The sequence below is a fragment of the Lampris incognitus genome, chromosome 17, assembly GCF_029633865.1.
Source record: "Lampris incognitus isolate fLamInc1 chromosome 17, fLamInc1.hap2, whole genome shotgun sequence".
Taxonomy (NCBI): Eukaryota; Metazoa; Chordata; class Actinopteri; order Lampriformes; family Lampridae; genus Lampris; species Lampris incognitus.
The window spans coordinates 26,884,063-26,906,390 of NC_079227.1; the positions used below are offsets into that span (position 1 = coordinate 26,884,063).

The 22,328-nt window shown below is 41.2% G+C and overlaps 1 protein-coding gene across 3 annotated transcripts in view; it reads left to right on the top strand.

The window, feature by feature from the left end:
• Positions 1 to 531: 531 nt before the first annotated feature.
• Positions 532 to 22,328, top strand: part of LOC130127576 (poly(ADP-ribose) glycohydrolase) — a 35,634-nt gene continuing 13,837 nt past the window's right edge. The window contains exons 1-13 of one of the 3 annotated variants that reach the window (XM_056297250.1): positions 532 to 1,130; positions 1,267 to 1,358; positions 1,492 to 1,992; positions 3,937 to 4,130; positions 5,191 to 5,313; positions 5,479 to 5,580; positions 5,864 to 5,938; positions 12,521 to 12,613; positions 13,992 to 14,146; positions 18,341 to 18,420; positions 18,551 to 18,611; positions 18,761 to 18,836; positions 20,726 to 20,873. In XM_056297250.1, the coding sequence (XP_056153225.1) occupies positions 1,015 to 1,130; positions 1,267 to 1,358; positions 1,492 to 1,992; positions 3,937 to 4,130; positions 5,191 to 5,313; positions 5,479 to 5,580; positions 5,864 to 5,938; positions 12,521 to 12,613; positions 13,992 to 14,146; positions 18,341 to 18,420; positions 18,551 to 18,611; positions 18,761 to 18,836; positions 20,726 to 20,873 (1,816 nt within the window). In that variant the 5' untranslated portion in view covers positions 532 to 1,014. The remainder of the gene's footprint in view (positions 1,131 to 1,266; positions 1,359 to 1,491; positions 1,993 to 3,936; positions 4,131 to 5,190; positions 5,314 to 5,478; positions 5,581 to 5,863; positions 5,939 to 12,520; positions 12,614 to 13,991; positions 14,147 to 18,340; positions 18,421 to 18,550; positions 18,612 to 18,760; positions 18,837 to 20,725; positions 20,874 to 22,328) is intronic. The other 2 variants (XM_056297251.1, XM_056297252.1) reach the window with 2 other exon arrangements.

Genomic DNA, 22,328 nt, shown 5'->3' on the forward strand with positions numbered 1-22,328 from the left:
GGATATGGATGCTCGCGCAGAACAGGTGGAGCAACAACACGCCGCGAATTTTTGACGTTTTCCGCTGGGCGCTGCAGGAACATATGCCACTACAGGCACATATGCCACTACAGGCTATCTTCACTAACAAACCGAAGTTACGCAGGCAAAATGAAACAAAAATGCAAACGTGAGACGGATATAGCCCGAGTCGTTTCTTTCACGCTTTCGCATAGATAACCAAGATTGCCTCGCTAAAAACCTATAATGATAACCTGTATTTTGGGTCTGTTTCGTTCAATGAATGGTGCGCGTCTAATGTGTGCACGCCCACTTTGATATAGTATTCACAATAATGACAAAGGATGGGACATTTTAATGCCACGACAATGTCGTGTCCAAGTCTATTACAGCTTCTTTGTGGTTTTAATCAACTATCGTAGAGGCGCAGATATGCAATCTTATCGCGCAAGATTAGCGCTCATGAATACGCACGAATAACGTCACCAGACACGGAAGTGCGTTTTGTGGCACTACAATAGATAGGGACGTTGACATCACCGTACCCATCCAGATTAAAACCCCAAAGACGAATAATCGTTCAGATGTTGTAGTTTGTGGCTGATCATATTCGGGGTTTGTCAATCATGTCAATCAATGCAACGCCGGTTTACCTGTCTGTGCGCTATCACAATTCGGTGTAGATGTAACTAAAAGTTAGCATTAACTAGCTAGCGTTAGCTAGGTAACGTTGGCTAACTGTCATAAATTGCCCGAGAAGCAAGCTAACGAGCTAACGCAAACTGGAAGAAGAGGCTCTTGTTCGTGGTTCAGGTATAAAATCATAGAAGGAACTGCTGCAGTCCAACAACCAGCTACATAATACAAACTTCAGCCTGACTACATTTCCATATTGAAGTGCCCTCCCATTCACGTTAGCCAGATTAGTTAATGCTAGGTTATATAGGTTGAGTTGTGCTCTCAGCTAAACACCTCAAAATGTAATTTCTCGAAAGTAGCTAGATTGTTTCATTTATGGCCGCAGTCTTTGTTTCGAGATTCTTTCAACGACTAAATAAAAGACAGACAACGAAACAACTCTGGACAAGTGTAACCCAGGCTTCGTCGGTGGTACTAACTCAAGCAGTATTGTGAGTATGCATAGTTGGATTCTAGTGGTTATAGTCACGTAAACTTAAGTTGCAATAACAATAGTCTTAACGCTTTATTGTCCATTTTACTTAATGATATTGAATTACTTGTGCATTCTTTTACTCCCATGGGAAGAATGACCGCGCTGGCAGAATTTGAGCCACTTGTAAAGAGTATAAAGATTGAAATTGGTCTTCATCAAAGTTCCCCTTCATCTTATTTCAAAGGTAACTGATTTGACAGGATAATTTTTTGGGACTACATTTAAATTCTTAGTTGATATGACAGAAGGGAGTTAATAGCTTTATTTAGTCTTAAATGCTGTACCTCTCTTAAAATAAATGAACTTCATTCTTCCAGGTGCACTTTTTAGCAGTCGGGGGATTGATGATGTGACAATGGATCAAGAAAATTACAAAGAGAAAAGGAACGATATGCAGCCTAAGACTGGAACGGGGGCCCTGCGGGGGGTCAAGTCAAAAGTTTCACATCACAGAATGGGCTCCAAACAGCAACAGAGGTTCAGGACTGTGCTTGAAAACTGGCTCATTAAGCCCAAAAAAAGTTTAAGCAAAGCTGAAGTTTGTGACGTTCAAGAGGATGTGGAGATGAGCGATGCAGGTGGCTCACAATGCTTTCCAGCCCAGTCTTCGGACATGGAAAGCCCCATCTCCAGAGAACCTGCTGACATTGACATGGATGCAGACACCCATCATCTGACACCACAAGACTTTGAGGAAGACGATCCTGTGTCAACAACCTCTAAAGATTGTATGGCTGATGGACGAATGCAGCAAGTGTTAAACAGCAATTGGAAATTAGAAAATCAAGAAATGGACGGGTGCTCAGGAGGGTCAAAAGGTGAGGCTGCGTCTTGGGTGATCCGATCACAAGTGGACAGCTCTAAGTACAGGTATGAATGCACCCAGTGCGTCCTCAATACTTCTTGAGTTCCAATCGCTCAGGCCACATTCGGAGGTGGCTTGGGACGCATTTGTCCACATCGCATTTGAAGTGTAAATGCACGTGTTCCAGGCCGCAATGAAGGGCCAGGCGGTCACCAAAGCCTCTTCTGGGTTTAGTTTTTTTTCACCTCGTCTGTAATTTCTGAGACACATCAGACCCACAATTGTGGAAAAGCCCCCACCCACTTGCACATTCAAGTTCAACTTCAGGTTCAAGTTCATTTATCCACCACAGTGTAGAGCCTGATCCTCTCAAACCCGCTGAAATAATTAAATAATCTGAGCCAGAACTGATGTGATCGGGTAAGGCCTGACTGGGTTCAGTTTGGGTATTACAAACTCTAGTGTTCAGACATTTACATTTTCCCACATAATGAGTTTTAAGAACGAGTCATCTTTTGTGGTGTATTTTAAGCACAAAATGAAAGAAGGCAAACAATCGGCGCTTGATGCTCCAAATTCAGTCAGTTAATTTTCCTCATCAGATTATTTGTCTCTGTCTGAGCACAAAGACAATATAACTCCTTCTGGCCTTCTCTATACTTCTCAATCAACATTATAAAAGCAAACATCACATCTGTAGTGCTATTTTGTGGCATGAAACCATACTGCTGCTCGCTAATCGTCCCCTCTCCTCTTAACCTAGCTTCTATTACTCTTTCCCATATCATCATGCTGTGGCTGATCAACTTTATACCTCTGTAGTTGTTACAGTTCTACACATCGCCCTTATTCTTGAAAATCAGTACCAATATGCTTCTTCTCCACGCCTCAGGCATCCCCTCACTTTCAAAGATTGTGTTAAACAATCTAGTTAAAAACTCTACTGCCATCTCTCCTAAACATCGCCATGCTTCCACAGGTATGTCCTCAGGACCAGCTGCCTTTCTACTCTTCATCCTCTTCATAGCTGCCCTCACTTCCTCCTTGCTAATCCACCGTACTTCTTGATTCACTATCCCCACATCATCGAACCTTCTCTCTCTTCTCATTTTCTTCATTCATCAGCCCCTCAAAGTACTCCTTCCACCTTCTCCACACACTGTACTCGCTTCTCAGCACATTTCCATCTCTGTCCTTGATCGCTCTAACCTGCTGCACATCCTTCTCAGCTCAGTCCCTCTGTCTAGCCTATCAGTACAAGTCCTTTTCTCCTTCCTTAGTGTACCCACAATACGCTATATCTTAAACACAATATATCAGGTCAGGGGTCTGAAGACTTTCAGACAGATCTACTACATCATCATCATCAGAATAGTAACATTTATTTATGGTTTATTTATGTAGCACTTTTTAAAAACCTGTTGTGCTTCACCACATAGTGGAAGGGAAATAAAAAGAAAAGAAGCAAAAAAGTTAAATGTCTGTTGCTTCGACTCCTCTCTCCGTGCGTTTCTGTATGTGTTTACGTGTTTATTTACGTGTTAATTTATATGATTGCGACGTGTGCCATAGGAAAGGTTCGAGATGAAGGCGGACATGGTTTTAGGTGATAAACACAGGTTTCATTTAATGTCTTTCATTCGTTCACTCACACGGCCCAGTGCGCTGCTCTCCCGCGAGCCACGCTCCCTCTCTCTGCTTGCAGTTCGAGGCTAAACCCCACACCCATATTACAGTGATGTACGTGTTTATTTGCATATAGAGTGGGGGAAGTGAGATCCGATTACAAGTGGTTACTCGAGATGCATGTGGCGACGCAGTCTAATGCCAGGTGTGAACTGATGTACTTAGAGCTGTCCACTTGTGAACGGATCACCCAAGATGCATGTTGATGCCAGGTGTAAACGGCCTCAAAAGGTTCCATCAAACAGCTCCAACATCCCAAACTTCTTTCTAGGTACATCGACACCAGATTTACCTTGGGGATGGGATGATTCGAAAGGATCTCCAGAAAAGCGAGATGGAGACAATGAAGCCACAGGTGTCACATGGCTGGGGACCCCCATCAGTGAGCTGTGGAGAATGCCTGAATGTGGTCAACCTCTTCGTCAAATTAAAGATGTTCCTGGCCGGCACACTGTGTTGATAAGGGTTTGAGCAATTACATTTTTACATTCAAAGCTCTTTGCGCTACTTCACGAGTTCAAAAGTGGAAATATTTATGTAAAGGCCCTATACAGTGATTGTATGTTACTTTTTGGCATGTGGTGTAGATCTAATTCGCCCTTATTTTACAGGGTTAGTAATGCTAAATGCTTTTCGTTGCTAACAGTGATCATTAGTGATCATTTGGGCCCTTCGTCTTCAAATTGCTTGTGGAAAAGGATGCTTTAAGCAGATTTGGAATCTCGCATAAATACACAAGATTTCTCATTGAGACGGACATATTCTATAAATGTGATCGCTCACGTTTACAATGCTTGTGATTAGCCTTGTCCACAAAGCAATGGGTGATCTAAACATTTGCCTAGAAATTAATTTGAAGCTGATAAACTGTACTGTTTCTACAGCCCCTAACCCAGAGTAAACTAAACATTTTTGAGTGCTGCTTTGTTTTGACCAGACCTTGTATTCAATACTGTAAATCGTCCCCAAGGCCCTTGTAACAAAATCTGAATCCTGGTTCGGTTGCATTGCACATGCAAATATACCCCCTAGGGCAATCCCTAATCCTCCATAGTAAAATGTCTTGACAGTCTTAAAATGTCCCATCATGTAGTTTACAACAAGTTTATCGATCATTAACATCTTTGTGTCTGATGTTGGAAGAAAAAAACCCATCTCTGACACTTATTATTCAAAAATTCATTCTGCTTGTTCCAAGAAAATTATGTTAAAAAACGGAACATATGACATAAATATAGATCAGATGGCTTGCATACACACATATATATACATCCTCTGGTGTCCACATGGTTAATAATGTTTTTTCTTATAATCTCCATCAAAAGTATTGCTCCTTGTCAACCTATATCATGAGACCCAAAAACAGTTATGGTTTAGGTTAGTCTAAATGTTAAAGTATTGTTTCTACTGTTATTGTTTCTTAAGCGCCTCACAGATGTCATTTATCAAGAAGTCTATATGTTACACACCGGCGTACTGCATTGGTTAATGACATTTGTGTCCTGTTGTTTGCTGACATTGACAGACAGACCTCCTTCGGCAGGACAAAGTCCCTCTTCCATATCCCACCAAGTTTGTGGATACCTGGGATGATGTCCACGTGAAGATGCCCTGTTCATCGATGAACTTGTTTCCAGTGGTGAATGAGGCATGTCAGCAGTTTTTCCATAACATAATCTAGTCCCATGACTTATCACAAGATCATTTTGTGTATTGTACAGTATATATATATATATATATACACATTAGATTGACATTATATTGTAGATTCAAGTTGAGAATCAGTGTTGTTGCATTTTGGTGGATTGCTAAGAGGGAGCTTCCACAGGACACACGGGAGGTTGAGAATCAGAGCCGATGGGAGTTGATCAGAGAGACGTTGACAAAGAAATGTACCAACCCATATGATTTAAAAGTGAGTTTCACTTCAGTTGTCTCGCAAATCAAAGTTTTAATTTTACTTCATATTAATTTTGCTTGTTGTTACAAGATTAGGCCATTAGATGGCATCATGATCTTAGGAACCACCCGCACCATGTTTGAGTAATGTTTATCCTCAATCTTCATGATCAGACATTTTCACAGTCAACCATTATGTTGCCGATTAATGGCAATTGTTAATCAATTGGACATACAAATAGTTTTTGCATATGACTGCGATAATGGATGTTCAATGTTCTTAAAATTCTTTGTCACAGAACAGGATCTTGAAATACAATGCTGCAAATGCCAAGAAATGGGACTTCTCAGCATTACATTTGTACTGCACCAAGGTAATTATTATTATTATTATTATTATTATTATTATTGTTGCTTTTATTATTAAATTGACCTGGAATTAGAGCAGCAAGGCTCATCCAATAGCACATTTTCCCTTGGGGCAATAAATACTGAATGAACCCCTACATGCAGGCAAGGATAGACAGGCAGGAACACGCCTGTTAAAGCTTCACTTGCAGACGAGTGAAATCTTAAGAACTCAGTCAAGACACTCAGGTTGTCCACCAGAAGGTATCATACACCGACCTTGGTCTCACAGCGCCTTCTTGCAACAGTGCAGATGGCTCATTAGCCAGTGCTGATGTTGTCTTTGCCACTTGTGGCAGGCACAGTGACACGGATGTTTCACTGGACGTTGGATTAGATTTAACTTGGCATGAACCTTAATTGTAAGGTAAATCACTTTAATTAAAAAAAAAATTTTTTTTAATTTCGGAGCAGTTTTGACAATCCCAAATGAAAGATTTAGCAACCACTACTGCTAAACGGAGGGGAGTCCTTTGGGAACGTTCAACATGTCACATATATCTGGGGCAACCACACTAGTTCAGTCATATCAATTTGACTTCTTTTTATACAAAAGGGAACTTTGGAAAATGGGAAAATCAAATTGTTCATAAACAGTGTATATGTCTCACATTTATCATTTATTGTCTCTGAAATGGCTTTTTTTTTGTTAGGGTTTTAATGAAACCCTAACAAAAAAAGCACGATTGTCACTTCATTTCAAACATGTAACAGAATCTTGTACATATTTATCTAAATCAAATCACAGTTAATCCTGGCTTGAAGATTTTTGTTTGATTTCTTTTTGGCTGAAGTAAAAAATTATGGTGTGGTTTAGCTCTTGCTCCATATTAGCCAACAGTAAAAGCTTGCGATTTAGCGAGATAGCTGGAGGAAGGCAGGAGTGGTTGATGCGGCAGATGGAGAACTGTTCAACTGCTGTCAAAAGTAATTTACTTCAGTTTATACCTCTAAAAATGTGGATTGCTGATGAGCAGTAAACTCTCATTTTATTTGACTTAACTTGATTGTCATTACTTGATTATTTACAGTGGCACGGTGGCACAGTAGTTAGCATGGTCATATTACAGCAAGAAGGTCCTGGGTTCGAATCCCGGGGTAGTCCAACCTTGGGGGTCGTCCTCTGTGTGGAGTTTACATGTTCTCCCCGTGTCTGCGTGGGTTTCCTCTGGGTGCTCTGGTTTCCTCCCACAGTCCAAAGACATGTAGGTCAGGTGACTCGGCCGTACTAAATTGTCCCTAGGTGTGTGTGTGTGTGTGGGCCCTGTGATGGCCTGTCCAGGGTATCTCCACACCTACCACCCAATGACTGCTGGGATAGGCTCCAGCATCCCCGCGACCCTGAGCAGGATAAGCGGTTTGGATAATGGATGGATGATTATTTACAATTTTTCCATGAGTTAACTGCTCAAAACATTTGGGGAGTGCATTTCCTCACTTTATAGTCCATCATATTATACATTTCACTGTCAATCTGGCTTTTAATGAAACAACCGGCATTCTGCACTTATACGAGGAGAGGAGTTTAATCACAAAGCGGAGATATACGGAAGCAAAACATGAATAATGGGTTCCTGTCTGGCACCAGTCTTCTATGTCAATGGGATCATTACCAAAAAAATAAAAATAATCCTCTGGCTTCTTCTAACCCGCAGCTGATTTACAACTAGGGAATAGAGATTTGGACTTGTGAGAGGTGGCTTTTTAGATTTATGTTAATTTATGCGGAAACACGTTAGATTTCATATAAGAAAATGGTTCCAGCAAATTGTGCTGCGAGTCCAGTCAATGCATTTAACAACTGTTCATTCTGCATTGATGGATATTTGCCCAGAATGGATTTCTAGGATTCAGATTATTAAAATTCTGCTGTTGATATGCCATGTAAAGGATGTTATACAGTCTCAAACTATTGTAGTGACATTTCATTCTAAGAGCAAAAGGAAGAAATTGACCCGGGTGTTATGATGAGGAAGTACTCGGCGCATTGACTGACTGTGGCTTTGTTGGCAGCCTCTGTACCTGTCTGGAGGCCAGCCGCCATCAATTGTGTTGATATGCACTGCATTTTCTATTTTCTATCCACTGTCTGGCTCATATCCTACATGGAGAGATGGACTACAGTGTGACATGAGCTTTCAATTAAAAAAAAAAAATCTTCCCTGAGCATGTGAGAAGAAACAAATAGTGTGATTTACTCTCATACCAGTGATGGGTTGCACGCCGCGGTGTTATTGGCCCAGTCTGTGTTTCGTGGCATCGCCTTCAACACATCAACAACACTGTGTTCTCTGTGTTTATCTCACATCCCTGGAAAACGTACATGCTTCTCCATACTTTTAGATTCGCAGCACAGCCAATGTTTTGCTGTCGTTTTGCGCGAGTACGGTAATGGGTTTTGTGTTATGAATAGGGAAGGTTGTAGCCCTTCAGAGGGGAGGTGGGAGTCAAGAGAAGTAATTTAATCTCCTGCCAAAAGGTCACCTTTAGTAGCTTGTCAGAAATGAAAATGTCTGACATTACATCCAAGTGAATATATTATTCATACTTACGCTGTTGAGTGGACTCCATGCAGTATGTATGTCGTAAATCATGTTCGAAAGGGAATATTTGTAGAGCAAAACAGCAGCGTTTTGCAAGGTGTTAGCCCCAGATCACAGTTAATTGTGTTGTTGATCTTGCTGCGGTGCAGAGTTGGGATTATATTCCACTCCAGCAAATATAGGTGCCTCGCGAATTATGCAAAATTTGTAGTCCTAACAAGCAATGTGAAAACTGACGTTTAAGTGCCTCAGTTTATGCTGGTTGGTGTTAGTTGTTTTGCCAACAACAAAAAGTTCAACACCTACCTGCTCAAAAAGAAAGAAAGAAATCATGCATTTTCCTTTATCATCTTTGTTATCATCTGCCCTGCCTTTATTTTTGTTAACTGAACATCTTTTAACATTTCGGAATCAGAGTCATGTTTATTGGCCATGTAGGTTTGCACACATGGAATTTGACTCTGGTTTCATGACTCTGTCAGTATACTTAACATAGAATAACAACACTACAACACAGCAATCTTCAGATATATACACAAGGATTGACTATATACAGACAAAATAAGAGGTGATAAAGTGCAATGGAGCAGAGAATATATCAGAGATATGGAAATAGTTGTGTTTTATATATATATAACACATATATGTTATATATATATATGTTATATATATGTGTGTTAAATAGATATGAAATAGCGGCACAGTGGCGCAGTGGTTAGCACAGTTGCCTCACAGCAAGAAGGTCCTGGGTTCGAGCCCCGGGGCTGTCCTACCTTGGGGGTCATCCCAGGTTGTCCTCTGTGTGGAGTTTGCATGTTCTCCTTGTCTCTGCATGGGTTCTCCCCGGGTGCTCCAGTTTCCTCCCACAGTCCAAAGACATGTAGGTCAGCTGAATCGGCTGTACTACATTGTCCCTAGGTATTTGTGTGTGTGTGTGTGTGTGTGTGTGTGTGTGTGTGTGTGTGTGTGTGTGTCGGCCTTGCGATGGACTGGCGGCCTGTCCAGGGTGTTTTCCGGCCTGCCACCCAGTGACTGCTGGGATAGGCTCCAGCATCCTGTGACCCCAAGTTGGATAAGCGGCTTGGATAATGGATGAAATAGATGTTAGTAGGTCAGTTACATACATGCCTGAGGTAGATCCTGAGGTAGATGTACATGACAGAGCGAACCAGTATACGTACAATGTACAGTATATCCAAAATGGTTGGATCTATTGACAGTGTTAATCGTTCATTTGAATGACAGCCCGCGGAAAGAAACTGTTTTTATATCTGGTTGTTTTGGGGTACAATACTAATCAGTTGTGAAGCTTACATTTAGAGCTGTTAATCAACATTTGATCTGTAGCTCTGTCTCATCAATCAACGGCCATTCAGTAAAACACCCCAAGTGGCTCAAGCATGGACAGAGTGACAGCTTAACATCTGAAGTTTAACTGTGATAAAAAGTAGAAGACAAAGCAGGTCACAACTTGTGCTTTTAAAAGCCTTATAAATGTTGCTGTTGCTAACACCAGGCATTGAACCTGGTTTATTGATGTTCTGTGCTGTTGTGGGGTGGAGGTGCATTTCCTCTTGCTGCTGATTTAATGCTTTTAGCTCTACCAGATTTATACACAGTAATCAAGATATTGTTTAAAAACCCCTACGCAGAAGGGGCTGGCTGTTTGTTTCAGCTGGACTGAAAGAAGAAAATGCATACAGAAGAATCCTTTCCCAAGCATACTTGCTGTTTTCCAATTGCTAAAACTGTTTTAATGTATACACATTAAGAGTAAAATAATACTTGCAGGTTTGCAGATTTTTTTATTAATATATGAAGTAAGAAATTAACTGGTGACTTCATGACCACAAGCACCAGCTCTAATGATGTGCATACATATAGAAAGGAGCCCATATATCATAGACAACAGAATATAGCAATGACAGTTCTCACTGCTCAACCTGCATGGGTCCTGTTGAATTTGGTAGCTGTTCAGTACAAATAAAGCTTTGTCACAGACAAAGAAACATCAAAAAATGTTAATTTGAAATGTAGCTACAAAGCCATCTAGACAAGCTGAATACATCGTTAACAAAAAGTGGTGCATTGTAGTTCACCTGTTTCCTCCCTTTTTATTTTTATTTTTCTAGAGACTTCAGAGTAGAATGGAGTGGGGATGTCAGAGTAGGATCAATCTGAGTGTCAGAGAAAAGTAGGGATGAAAGGCAAAGAGTGGCAGGGCATGCTGTCTCACTGAATATTCATCCCCAGCAGACACACCTTATGAATAGCAGAGGAGCCAGTGACGGACAGCATCAGATTTGTTTGGTTCTCTTTCTCAAGCCAGACCAACCGTTTGGTTATGGATATGAAAGCACAAGAGCGAGTCCAGCACATTGCTTTATGATCAGATTTTTTTGGGGGGGGAGAGGGGTATGGTGTGTGTATCTTGGGGGGGTTGATAGGAATAGGAGCATGAGGCATTGTGGTGAATCTGGGCGTGAGCTCTGGTTGCTCACTGGTCGACCATCCCACTTGATTACTTTGTCAGTTAGGTGTGATGTATAGACCTGTTTCGATACATACGAAGAGTGTTAGTTCGGTTTATTTGATGCGGTGTCCGCTGCTGATTTAAAGAGCCAGGACTATGCTACCTCAGCTAAATTGCCGTTACCCACCCTGTCAGCTGCCTTCATTCATTGCACCCACAGGAACAGTTTATGATTTCAACCAGGTCATTACTTATGACAGTGTTTAGTGAGGCCTCCTTTGCTTTAATATAAATTGTCCAAGGCTGAATCCTAGTTGTAGCTTCTTGTCCGGGGGAACACACTACACTATCTGTCTCTCTGGCATGGGTGTTTGCATTGCTTCCAGGAAGCCTGTTTAATCACCTGGCATGGCCTGCAACAACTTAATGAAATTACAATGTGATTGATTATTCTGACATTTGATAGCCAATATGGCTTCAAATAAGGGTAGTGCATAAGATCTGTTATATGCTACTTAGGGAGTGTTGTGAAGTCATGGCTGTGTTGTTAGATGAACATTTGCAAATTAAGATATTATTATAAATGTATAAAGTCCAGCTAAGGCCAAATGTCTTTTATTAATACACAGCCGTTGCTTTAAATTCCTTTTTTGATTGTTCTGGATAATCTAACCATCCACTGTACAATTACTTTTTTTTTATTAGCTATGGTTGATATACCAACAGCTGTAGGCCTAGATTATGAAGGTGTTATTGGAGCAAAACAACTGAGCACTGTGACAGTGGAATTTGTAGTTGTAGAAAATAGTCACACATGTGTCAGTAAATTTGAAGTCACAGAGAAAAATGCTTGAATCTTACAGTGTTTTGGCTGACTCAGATAGATATTCAACCATATTTATTCGAGCCAGGGTATATGACCAAAGAAATACAGTGGAAATGTATCAGTGAGAAAATATTCTACATGTGTGCAACTCTCATTGCATGAATTCATATACTGATTTGTGGATGGCAAAGTTTGTCCATGACTTCACATCTTTGATACAGGTGTGTGAATGTGTCACTATATTCACAGCAGACACTCTGTAGCAAAAATGTGAGCCTGTGAGTTTCTTAATTTGTGATTTGTAGAATAGGATTTGTGCACCTGCAATGAAGAATTTGAGAAGGTGTAACTGTTTTTGTGTTTGTGGGAGAGAAAAAAAAGTTCTACAAGTTTGCAACTCTTAAAGCATTTTTCTCTGTGACTCCAAGTTTGCTGATACATGTGGGACTATTTTCTAGAACTACAAATTCCACTGTCACAGTGCTCAGTTGTTTTGATCCAATAATACATTCATACTAAATGTACTTGCCTTGTATCAAGAATGTACCACTTCTCTTTTTAACAGTCTAGCAATTTGATATGAATCAAGTCTGTTTGGTTGGATTCTGTCATGGGTCTCAATTAATCAGCCCAAACTGCTAAAAATGTCACAGCTGAGCTTTCTGGCAAAACCCAAACATAAACATGCTCTCTTCTTCTCTCCAAGGTCCTGGAGCTTGATGCTGTGCAACATCTGTTTGGTTCCCTGCTGCCAGCTATGGTGCAATTAGCTCTCAGAGCATCCGAGCTGTGTACCAAGGTAACAGACATCACCAGTCAAGGGAACTGACTCAGTGGTCTGTTGCATAGTAGATCACCACAGCAGATTGACCCCAAAGGCCACAACATGACACATAATCTTAAAAAATGGCACGAAATATTGGCGAGGTCCAAGTGTCTGGCTATCGACAGTCACTTGCTTGGTATTTTATTGCCTCCTTGTTCACCTGTTCCTTGGGTTTGATGATGAAAGAGGACAATGCTCTTCTGCAGGAGAAACACTTCGAATAAAAGGGTTTGGGGAATCAGTTATCCAAGCAGCCTGATGATTTCCTGCCTTTCTATTTGTGTAAATGTGTAAAAATTGTACCCAAATGCGGCCAGGGTGAAGCTTTTTGGATGGTTTTGCATGAGACACATTGGATTTTACTGCTCTCTGACGTTATCAATTTAAACAACAGCCTGCAGTCTAGAGTGAAATGGAAAGTTGTATGTTTGTGTTGCAGCCAATGTGTTGATTTTTGCCCCTAGGTCTAAACTAACTTGGCAATAATGGGACAAAGAATTGAGCAGCTAGTCCGAATCGATTCAAATGCCACGTCCAGTTCTCAGAGTCTATTGAAATCAGTGGCTCCTCTCTGAGGTGCAGATGCAGAAATTAGTGGTTGAGCAAGGTGGAATGGGTCCCACATTGCCATCTTCAAAAACTGGAAAATAGCTTGGTGGCTGATCTACTACTACTACTACTTTCAGCTGCTCCCGTTAGGGGTCGCCACAGCGGATCATCCATTTCCATATCTTCTTGTCCTCTGCATCTTCCTCTGTCACGCCAGCCACCTGCATGTCCTCCCTCACCATATCCATAAACCTCCTCTTTGGCCTTCCTCTTTTCCCTGGCAGCGCCATATTCAGCATGAATCCATATAAAATACATTGATCAGCTTGGCAGCTGATCATTGTATTTTCTTGTTCAGTAACGGGGAACTCTGAGTGAAGATCACTAGCATCAGTGTATAGTTCAGTTGAGCATACCTCTCAGTATTTAGGGAAAAGCTTGTCAGCTTTTGAATTCCAAATATTCTTTGTTTTTGATATGGTGTGGTCATGCACCATAGCGTAGCGAGTAAAAATAAAAATTTCCCTTTCCCGTTCTATTGATTTTATTTAATAACTTCACCATCTCACCTCTGCTTATTCTTAGGGTGCTGTTTATTTATTGACCTTAAGTTTTGGTATGAGTATGGATCACTTATGAGAATGGCTGGACCTTGATTGTAATCATGATGGCTGATTTGAAAGGCCCAGAGTGGGGCTAAATTAATGTGGTTTTGCAACCATTCAGTGCCTTGTTTAGCAAATTGATGACAAATTAGCTTGACCTTCCTCAGTTACACCTCTGCTCCTTCCCTCCTTTCCAGCCGATACCCCTCCTTAAGCAAGGGATGGAGCACTCTATCACCATGTCTCAGGAGCAAGTGGCGTGCCTCCTCGCCAACGCCTTTTTCTGCACCTTTCCCCGACGCAACTCCAGGAAATCTGAGTACTGCAACTACCCAGACATCAACTTCTTCAGGTACTGTTTGAACTCAGTAGCTGCACATGTTATTTTTGTTGAATTACATAGTCCAATTCTAAATTCTTGCCTGTAAAAGGAGAGTTCTGTGTCAACTGACTTCACCTCCATGAGGGGGCACTACTGGATATGATTTCCTCATAAATCATTGTACCCCGGTCTGCTCCCTGGCCATTAATTCAGCAGACATTTGAATTTAGGTGGACTTAATACCCGCACAGTGAGTTATACGACCATAAACTATGTGTACAGCTGTGGCTGTGTTGTTTACATCCTGACAATAAGGATCTGCCTAACTTTCTGGAGTCTCTATCCTCACACAGTGCTCTGAAATGTATCATCTTTAATAGCAGACGTAGAGTCGATCAGTTAAAATTCATTTGAACATGTTTAAGAGCCACCGTGTGCCATTTCATTGTGTAATCCCATTTTCGAGAACAGTGCAGACATTTCCTGCAGCCTGCTTTTACCTACTAGCCACAGAGTCAAAAGAAAGGTTTCTGTCTAGTTTTGGAGATGTTGTTTTGTTAGTTAAGCATTGAATTTGTCACCAGAACTGGGCACTTGTGTGTCTTTTCACAGCAAGTCATCCTATGTGCTGTGTGTAGCCTAACCCTAACCCTATCCCTGAAAAAAGAACAAAATGCTTAGGCATATTCAATAGTATCCATTAATAAATTGTCTTTTTTTTCTTTCTTTTTTTTACTTTATAAGGTGTTTTCCAATTCCAAGTATTTATCGTATTGTATTGGGAATGACAATAAGAACAAACACACTGTAGGGAAGGCACACAAGGTTTTTGGAGGATTTAGCCCTTGAGTAGCATGAGTAGCATACAGCTCCAGAGGCAGAGCAGAGGGATATTAATCTCAACACAATCTTACAGTACCTCGCAATGGGCATTTGTTATAAACCTTATTGATTATTTCTGGGATGGGCAAACACTTTGTTTAACTCTGACCTGTCTGTTTAGCGGGCCTGCCTCTTCACATTTCTCATTGATTCATCGACCTTTGCGGACAAGAACACTATCGTTGGTCATTTTGTCTCTGGCTATTTTCGAATTTAGCTATATAATAGATTTTTTTTTCTTCATCATTTCAATTAGCACTCTCGTTACTTTCTTTCATACTATTTTACATCTGGGAGCTCAAAAAAACCCCAAAAGAACGCTCGGCCAGAGAAGTTTTGTGTACATCTTTGGGTTGCTGTAATGTAGAACCACAGCCCTCTTGGTAATTAAAGGCAACAGGATCAGTGGACTTGCTTTGACAGATGACTGCTCAGTAGCATCCCCCCATCTCTGTCGGCATCACGGTGTAATTACCTAAATGGAGGCGGGAATTAGATTAACATTGACTCAGATGGCTGCTCCGATAATGGAGACGGCTATTGGCTGTTTTGCGCAAGACTGTAATAACTTGTCTCCACCATCAGTATTTCATTCACATATACACCTAGGCTTTGTTGTTATTTAAAAAGAAAACCTTTAAAACGTCACACTAAAGAGCCTTAAAACGTTTCCCGTCTCCACTAAATGGCTCACGAAGTTGCTACGTACGGAGAATCTGTATAATTACTATTGAACATTTACAGTGCTTCCTTTTATTAGATTTGGAGCAAAGTTGTTGGATCCAAGATCTCTTTTTTTCTTGCATAGATTGGGGCTTCGTCAGGAAACTGTTTTGGAGACACTTAAAGTGAGTGAAATGGGGTCTTATTCTGCCATTACACAAGCCAATATTCTTTTATTGTCATACAAAATGTGAAACTAAGATTCATTTGTTGCCAAGAAGAGGCACTCTTGTTGCTTGGTTCTGAAGTTACTTAGATTTTTAAAGTTTAATTTCATCATTTTAAACAAGACGGCACACTTCCCTGAAAATATTGGACAATTTCCACATTATATACACTACCGTTCAAAAGTTTGGGATCACCCAAACAATTTTGTGTTTTCCATGAAAAGTCACACTTATTCACCACCATATGTTGTGAAATGAATAGAAAATAGAGTCAAGACATTGACAAGGTTAGAAATAATGATTTGTATTTGAAATAAGATTTTTTTTACATCAAACTTTGCTTTCGTCAAAGAATCCTCCATTTGCAGCAATTACAGCATTGCAGACCTTTGGCATTCTAGCTGTTAATTTGTTGAGGTAATCTGGAGAAATTGCACCCCACGCTTCCAGAAGCAGCTCCCACAAGTTGGATTGGTTGGATGGGCACTTCTTTGAGCAGATTGAGTTTCTGGAGCATCACATTTGTGGGGTCAATTAAACGCTCAAAATGGCCAGAAAAAGAGAACTTTCATCTGAAACTCGACAGTCTATTCTTGTTCTTAGAAATGAAGGCTATTCCATGCGAGAAATTGCTAAGAAATTGAAGATTTCCTACACCGGTGTGTACTACTCCCTTCAGAGGACAGCACAAACAGGCTCTAACAGGTACTATTTAATGAAGATGCCAGTTGGGGACCTGTGAGGCGTCTGTTTCTCAAACTAGAGACTCTAATGTACTTATCTTCTTGCTCAGTTGTGCAACGCGGCCTCCCACTTCTTTTTCTACTCTGGTTAGAGCCTGTTTGTGCTGTCCTCTGAAGGGAGTAGTACACACCGGTGTAGGAAATCTTCATTTTCTTAGCAATTTCTCGCATGGAATAGCCTTCATTTCTAAGAACAAGAATAGACCGTCGAGTTTCAGATGAAAGTTCTCTTTTTCTGGCCATTTTGAGCGTTTAATTGACCCCACAAATGTGATGCTCCAGAAACTCAATCTGCTCAAAGAAGTGCCCATCCAACCAATCCAACTTGTGGGAGCTGCTTCTGGAAGCGTGGGGTGCAATTTCTCCAGATTACCTCAACAAATTAACAGCTAGAATGCCAAAGGTCTGCAATGCTGTAATTGCTGCAAATGGAGGATTCTTTGACGAAAGCAAAGTTTGATGTAAAAAAAATCTTATTTCAAATACAAATCATTATTTCTAACCTTGTCAATGTCTTGACTCTATTTTCTATTCATTTCACAACATATGGTGGTGAATAAGTGTGACTTTACATGGAAAACACAAAATTGTTTGGGTGATCCCAAACTTTTGAACGGTAGTGTATATATATATATGTGTGTGTGTCTATGATTTTAGAGAGGTGATTTCTTGTTCAGATGATAAGCGGACATCCTTAGCAGTGTAGACTGCATAGACGTTTATTGTCCTTTCTTGCAGTGGACTTCTGTTATGGATGTGTTCGGCATTATGCGATTATATATTCTTTATTCACCAAAGACTGTATTGTCCTCCATTACTAAAAGCCTGCTCTCATCGAGGGCTACTTCATTTCAAAGACGAGTTGCCCTCGGGGCTACATGACGCAAGATTGTTTCCAGCGGCCACAGTGACAGAAAAGAGAAATGAAAGCAGGAGTCGACTTAGATGAATGAGTTTCCCTGCCCCTGAAGGCTCTCGGTGCATCAAGCCTTTGTCGTTATTCCATTTTTCTCACATGAAATTTCTTTCAGAGTTTTATGGGGTGGGCAGTGGACAGTTTTTTTTCTCTGTTTTTTTTTTTTTCCTTTTAAGAGTTTGCTTGAGAGGATGGTGGTGACCCTAATGCCGGGAGGGCATTCAAACAAACATCCCTACTGCACCTCCCTGCTAGCAGCTTTTATGCGGGTTGTGTGTGTGTGTGTGTGTGTGTGTGTGTGTGTGTGTGATTTGCCTCTTGAAGACCGTGACCATGCTCCTTAAAAGGGACATGGGGCTCGTTAATGTATCCCAAAGGAAGGGAGCCCTGTTCCTTTCCCCGTTGCTTTTTGTGTGAGTGCTGTGAGGAGGCACCAGAGTGTGACTTTGTGATGGTAGGCCCGGGGCAACTCCATTGTTGTAACAGCAGAGGAGCTCCTCCGTAATCGGGCAGTGAGTGAAAGGGAAGCTGAGCGAGAGATGAACTAATTCATGTCAGAAGTGAAAGCATGACTGAACTGACATGGCCTTGCATCTCTGCAGCGCTGCTTTCCCAGTGTCGTTTGTTTCCCGGTTATGGTTGTAGTTATTCATATGAAAGAGGTGATGTTTGGCTGCGATGTCATGCCTGACAATCTACTTTAAAAAGAAACACTTATCGTTTAAGACAAAAAAGTATAATATGTAAACTAATAAGAACAAGTCGTAAAAACTGCTCCCTCTTTCCCTTTTAGACTGTTTGAGGGGGCCTCCACGAGGAAGATTGAGAAGCTCAAAACTCTGATGTGCTATTTCAAAACTGTCACCGAACAAAGTAGGTGGTCGAGTAATATTGAGATGACATTAGGAAATATTGGTTCTCTGTTTAGTAATGTATAACTATTGCAACAAAATGACAGAGATACTGAGATCATCTTTTTTTCCCTCTTGTCTTCACTTTTCAGAGCCAACGGGACTTGTGACATTCACACGCAAACGGTTGGATAGACCTCCAAGTTGGAAAAGGTGCAGCATTTTGACATACAACACACCTCTGTTAATTTCCTTTCTGCAGGAAGTCTACCAAAATCGGTTATCGAATTGTTTGGATGCGGCACAAATTATTTAGCTGAACAAAGCAATTTGTTTTGTTTGTTTGTTTTTTTAAAATTCAGCTCACAGTCTCAGCTCACAAGGCTCCACATCACATCTGAAGGGACCATTGAGGATGATGGGTACGGGATGCTGCAGGTAAGGATGCATCGAGGTACAGAGTTGTTCCATGATATTCCCATGTAGAAAGGGAACGTCACTGTGTGCTTCAGCAGCAGCGGACTGGTTGAGAGGAGCTTCACCTTCCAGAATCACATTCCTTTTCTCCGAACGGCTCTTTGTCTCGGAGATGCCAGTTACTGCTTGTTACATTGAGTTTCCACGCCGCATCCCGCCTTGCTGTTGTCAATATTCAAGGCACAAAATCCTGGAGTCTTTCACCCAGAATGCTTACTACTGCTTAAAAGGCCTTTGAGGGAGTGGATGACATATTTATGGGAGTGTCTGCTGGGACTGAGGTCAAGGCTTCTGGACCTTCTCTCCTCTCTGCGTCGGCCATCTTTCCTTTACACTGTCAGGATGGCCCCCTTTCCCTTTCACCTTTTGTTTGCCTCTAGTTGCCACGAGCTGACAGCTGATGTACACACATGACCAGCTCCGGGGCACACCGCAGCAAGGATTGATGGACACACTGGTGAGGCAAGGGGGGCACTGACAGCTTGTCAAAGCCGACCGAGGAGGCCGGCCTTCTGTTCCAGAGTTGAGTGACCAGTTCAAGTAGATCAGCTATTAGACTGCTGCTCACTCCCTCTCAGCTTCTTGCTGGCGTCAAGATGGGGGCTGGACTGCCTGCAGGCCAATAAACTACAATTGTTATTGCTGAAAATGGAGGATTACATATTCTGCTCTCGGACCAAAACAATCTGAATGTTGTAGTCTGCGCCGGAACGGTTCTTATTTACTCTCAAATGATAAACAGACTAAAATGTACACGTGAAGTAAGGGCACCCAGAAGATCTCCGACAAAACTAAAGCAGAATAACAAGTAGAGAAGGTTGTTACAGGCCTCCAACTTAGTGTGTTGTGACATGGAGGTAGATGTATACCTTGATCCATACAGTAAGACTTACTTTGATGTTTGCTACTGACGGTGCCACACTTAAGTGCTGTTTGTAGGTAGAGCTCATTTTGGCACTGGGAACAAGTGTCTGAGTACCAGAAGCACCTCAGGCTGTTATTCCAATCAACTTGTCAGGCTTTCCCTCAAAATAGAGAAAAAAGACTCAAACATTTAATGGTGTTTTTTTTTTTCTTATACCCAGATGTGGGGCACAAAACATTCGAAACAGATAGTCCATATTTTTTTGGGGGGGGGGGCAAGATTAATTTCACTGTTTTATTTAGTAAACGTTGTCCAATGAGCTTAGCAAATGTAGGTATGACTGAACAGTTTTAAGCTGGCAAATAGAATTGGGGCACAGTGGCACAGTGGCGCAGTGGTTAGTGCGGTCGCCTCACACCAAGAAGGTCCCGGGTTCGAGCCCCGAGGTAGTCCAACCTCGGGGGTCATCCTCTGTGTAGAGTTTGCATGTTCTCCCCGTGTCTGTGTGGGTTTCCTCCAGGTGCTCCGGTTTCCTCCCACAGTCCAAAGACATGTAGGTCAGGTGAATCAGCCATACTAAAAAATAAAAAAAAAAAGTCCCTAGGTGTGTGTGTGTGTGTGTGTGTGTGTGTGTGTGTGTCTGTGTGTGTGTCTGTGTGTGTGTGTGTGTGTGAGCCCTGTGATGGTTTGGTGGCCTGTCCAGGGTGTCTCCCTGTCTGCTGCCCAATGACTGCTAGGATAAGCTCCAGCATCCCCATGACCCTGAGTAAGAATAAGCGGTTTGGATAATGAATGAAAATTAAAAAAGAAAAGAAAAAAAGAAATAGAATCAGGAATGTGTGGTTTGTAGTAGATGATAAGAGCTTTCAGCAAGGGCACAGATTCACTGAAGGTAATGGCTCCCTCATGGAGCCATAACACCTAGCCTCCTTTTGTTAAAGTATTTCCCCAACCTGTCCTGTCAGTCACCAGTTTTGATTTGCAGGTGGATTTCGCCAACCGGTTCGTGGGTGGAGGTGTCACTAGTTCTGGCTTGGTTCAAGAAGAGATCCGCTTTCTGATCAACCCTGAGCTCATTGTTTCTCGACTCTTCACCGAAGCCCTGGACTCCAACGAGTGTCTTGTCATCACAGGTCAGAAATCTGAATTCACTTCTCAACTCCTCAGGCAGTTCATTGAGAGTATACTAATTTGGCAACAGCCTAATTCACATTTTGAAGGCGCTGATCCAAGTCAGATCAGTAATGGTACATGCATGGGTAAATTGTTTTGACACTGGTCCAATATTAAAGACTGAGGCAACCTAGAAGTTGGTCTCTAGTCAAACACAGCAGGCACTGTACATGACAGACTTCTTCAACTTACCCCCTCCTGGCACAGCAAGAGGCTTAAGGCGGATTGTAGCAATCACCATGTTTGTTCCTGTGTCTTCCCGTCAACCACTTGCCACATTTCTCATTATGGTGCTCTTCAACAAGCAATCACTTGGGGTCTCTTGATTGCTGTGTTGTGTTTTTTCTTGGGTAAATATCTTTCGCTGGGGGTAAAGCTACAGTCCTGAAGCTTTACATGCAATGAAGTCAAAAGTTGACATACTCTTGTAAAGGACATGTATGTCACCACAGTCTTCAGATTTCAATGATTTCTACCACTGTTTTTTTTTCTGTGACAGAATGATTGGACCACATACTTATTTGTCACAAAAAATAACTAAACTTGGTTGTTTTAGAAATGTATTGTGGGTTTCTGCAAGTGTGACAAAATTTACTAGGTCAACAATATACATACAGCAATTTGCATACATACAGCAAAAAACAAAAACATACAGATTATTAACTTGATGATTTAGAAAGTTCTATAATGCCACCTAATTTTGTGGTATGGCCTCTAAATAGGAACAGTTTTTTTCCCCACAGGCCATCTCTCATAAACACTTAACAGTATGGTGATGGAATAGGCACTTATTATGTAAATATGACACTTTGTAAATAGCCCCCTCTGGTCAAGATGTCTCACTTACAATGTGCACTGTCTGTTTTTAAATTAGATGTGCAGTACAAATGTACCATTGTAAATACACGTACAACTGCTCTATACTGGTTATAAATTATACTGTTATTGTTATAATTATGACATAAGTATAGAATATAGTATATAATTATATAATAGATAATAGCCTGCCGCCCAATGACTGCTGAGCTAGGTTCCAGCATCCCAACGACCCTGATTGGGATAAGCGGCTTGGATAATGAATGAATGAATGCATAATAGATAAATACGTATATAGTATAAACTTTTAGTATATAAGCAATATAATATAGTCTATAATATATATGCGTAATAAGTTATAGCTTTATAATATTATAATATAACATGTAAGCACAAGTTATAACTCTGGATAGTAGTGACATACCTGTTGTCCATTATTCCATATATTTCCTGTTTTTTGTTTTTGTTTTTTGTTTTTTGTGTGATTGATACATGCAAGTACTAGAAGCTGCCATAAACTGAATTCAAATAAAGATTCTGATTCTTCTGATTCTGATGCCTGTTAGACTGAGCCACAGGCATTACAATTGGAAAGTTTA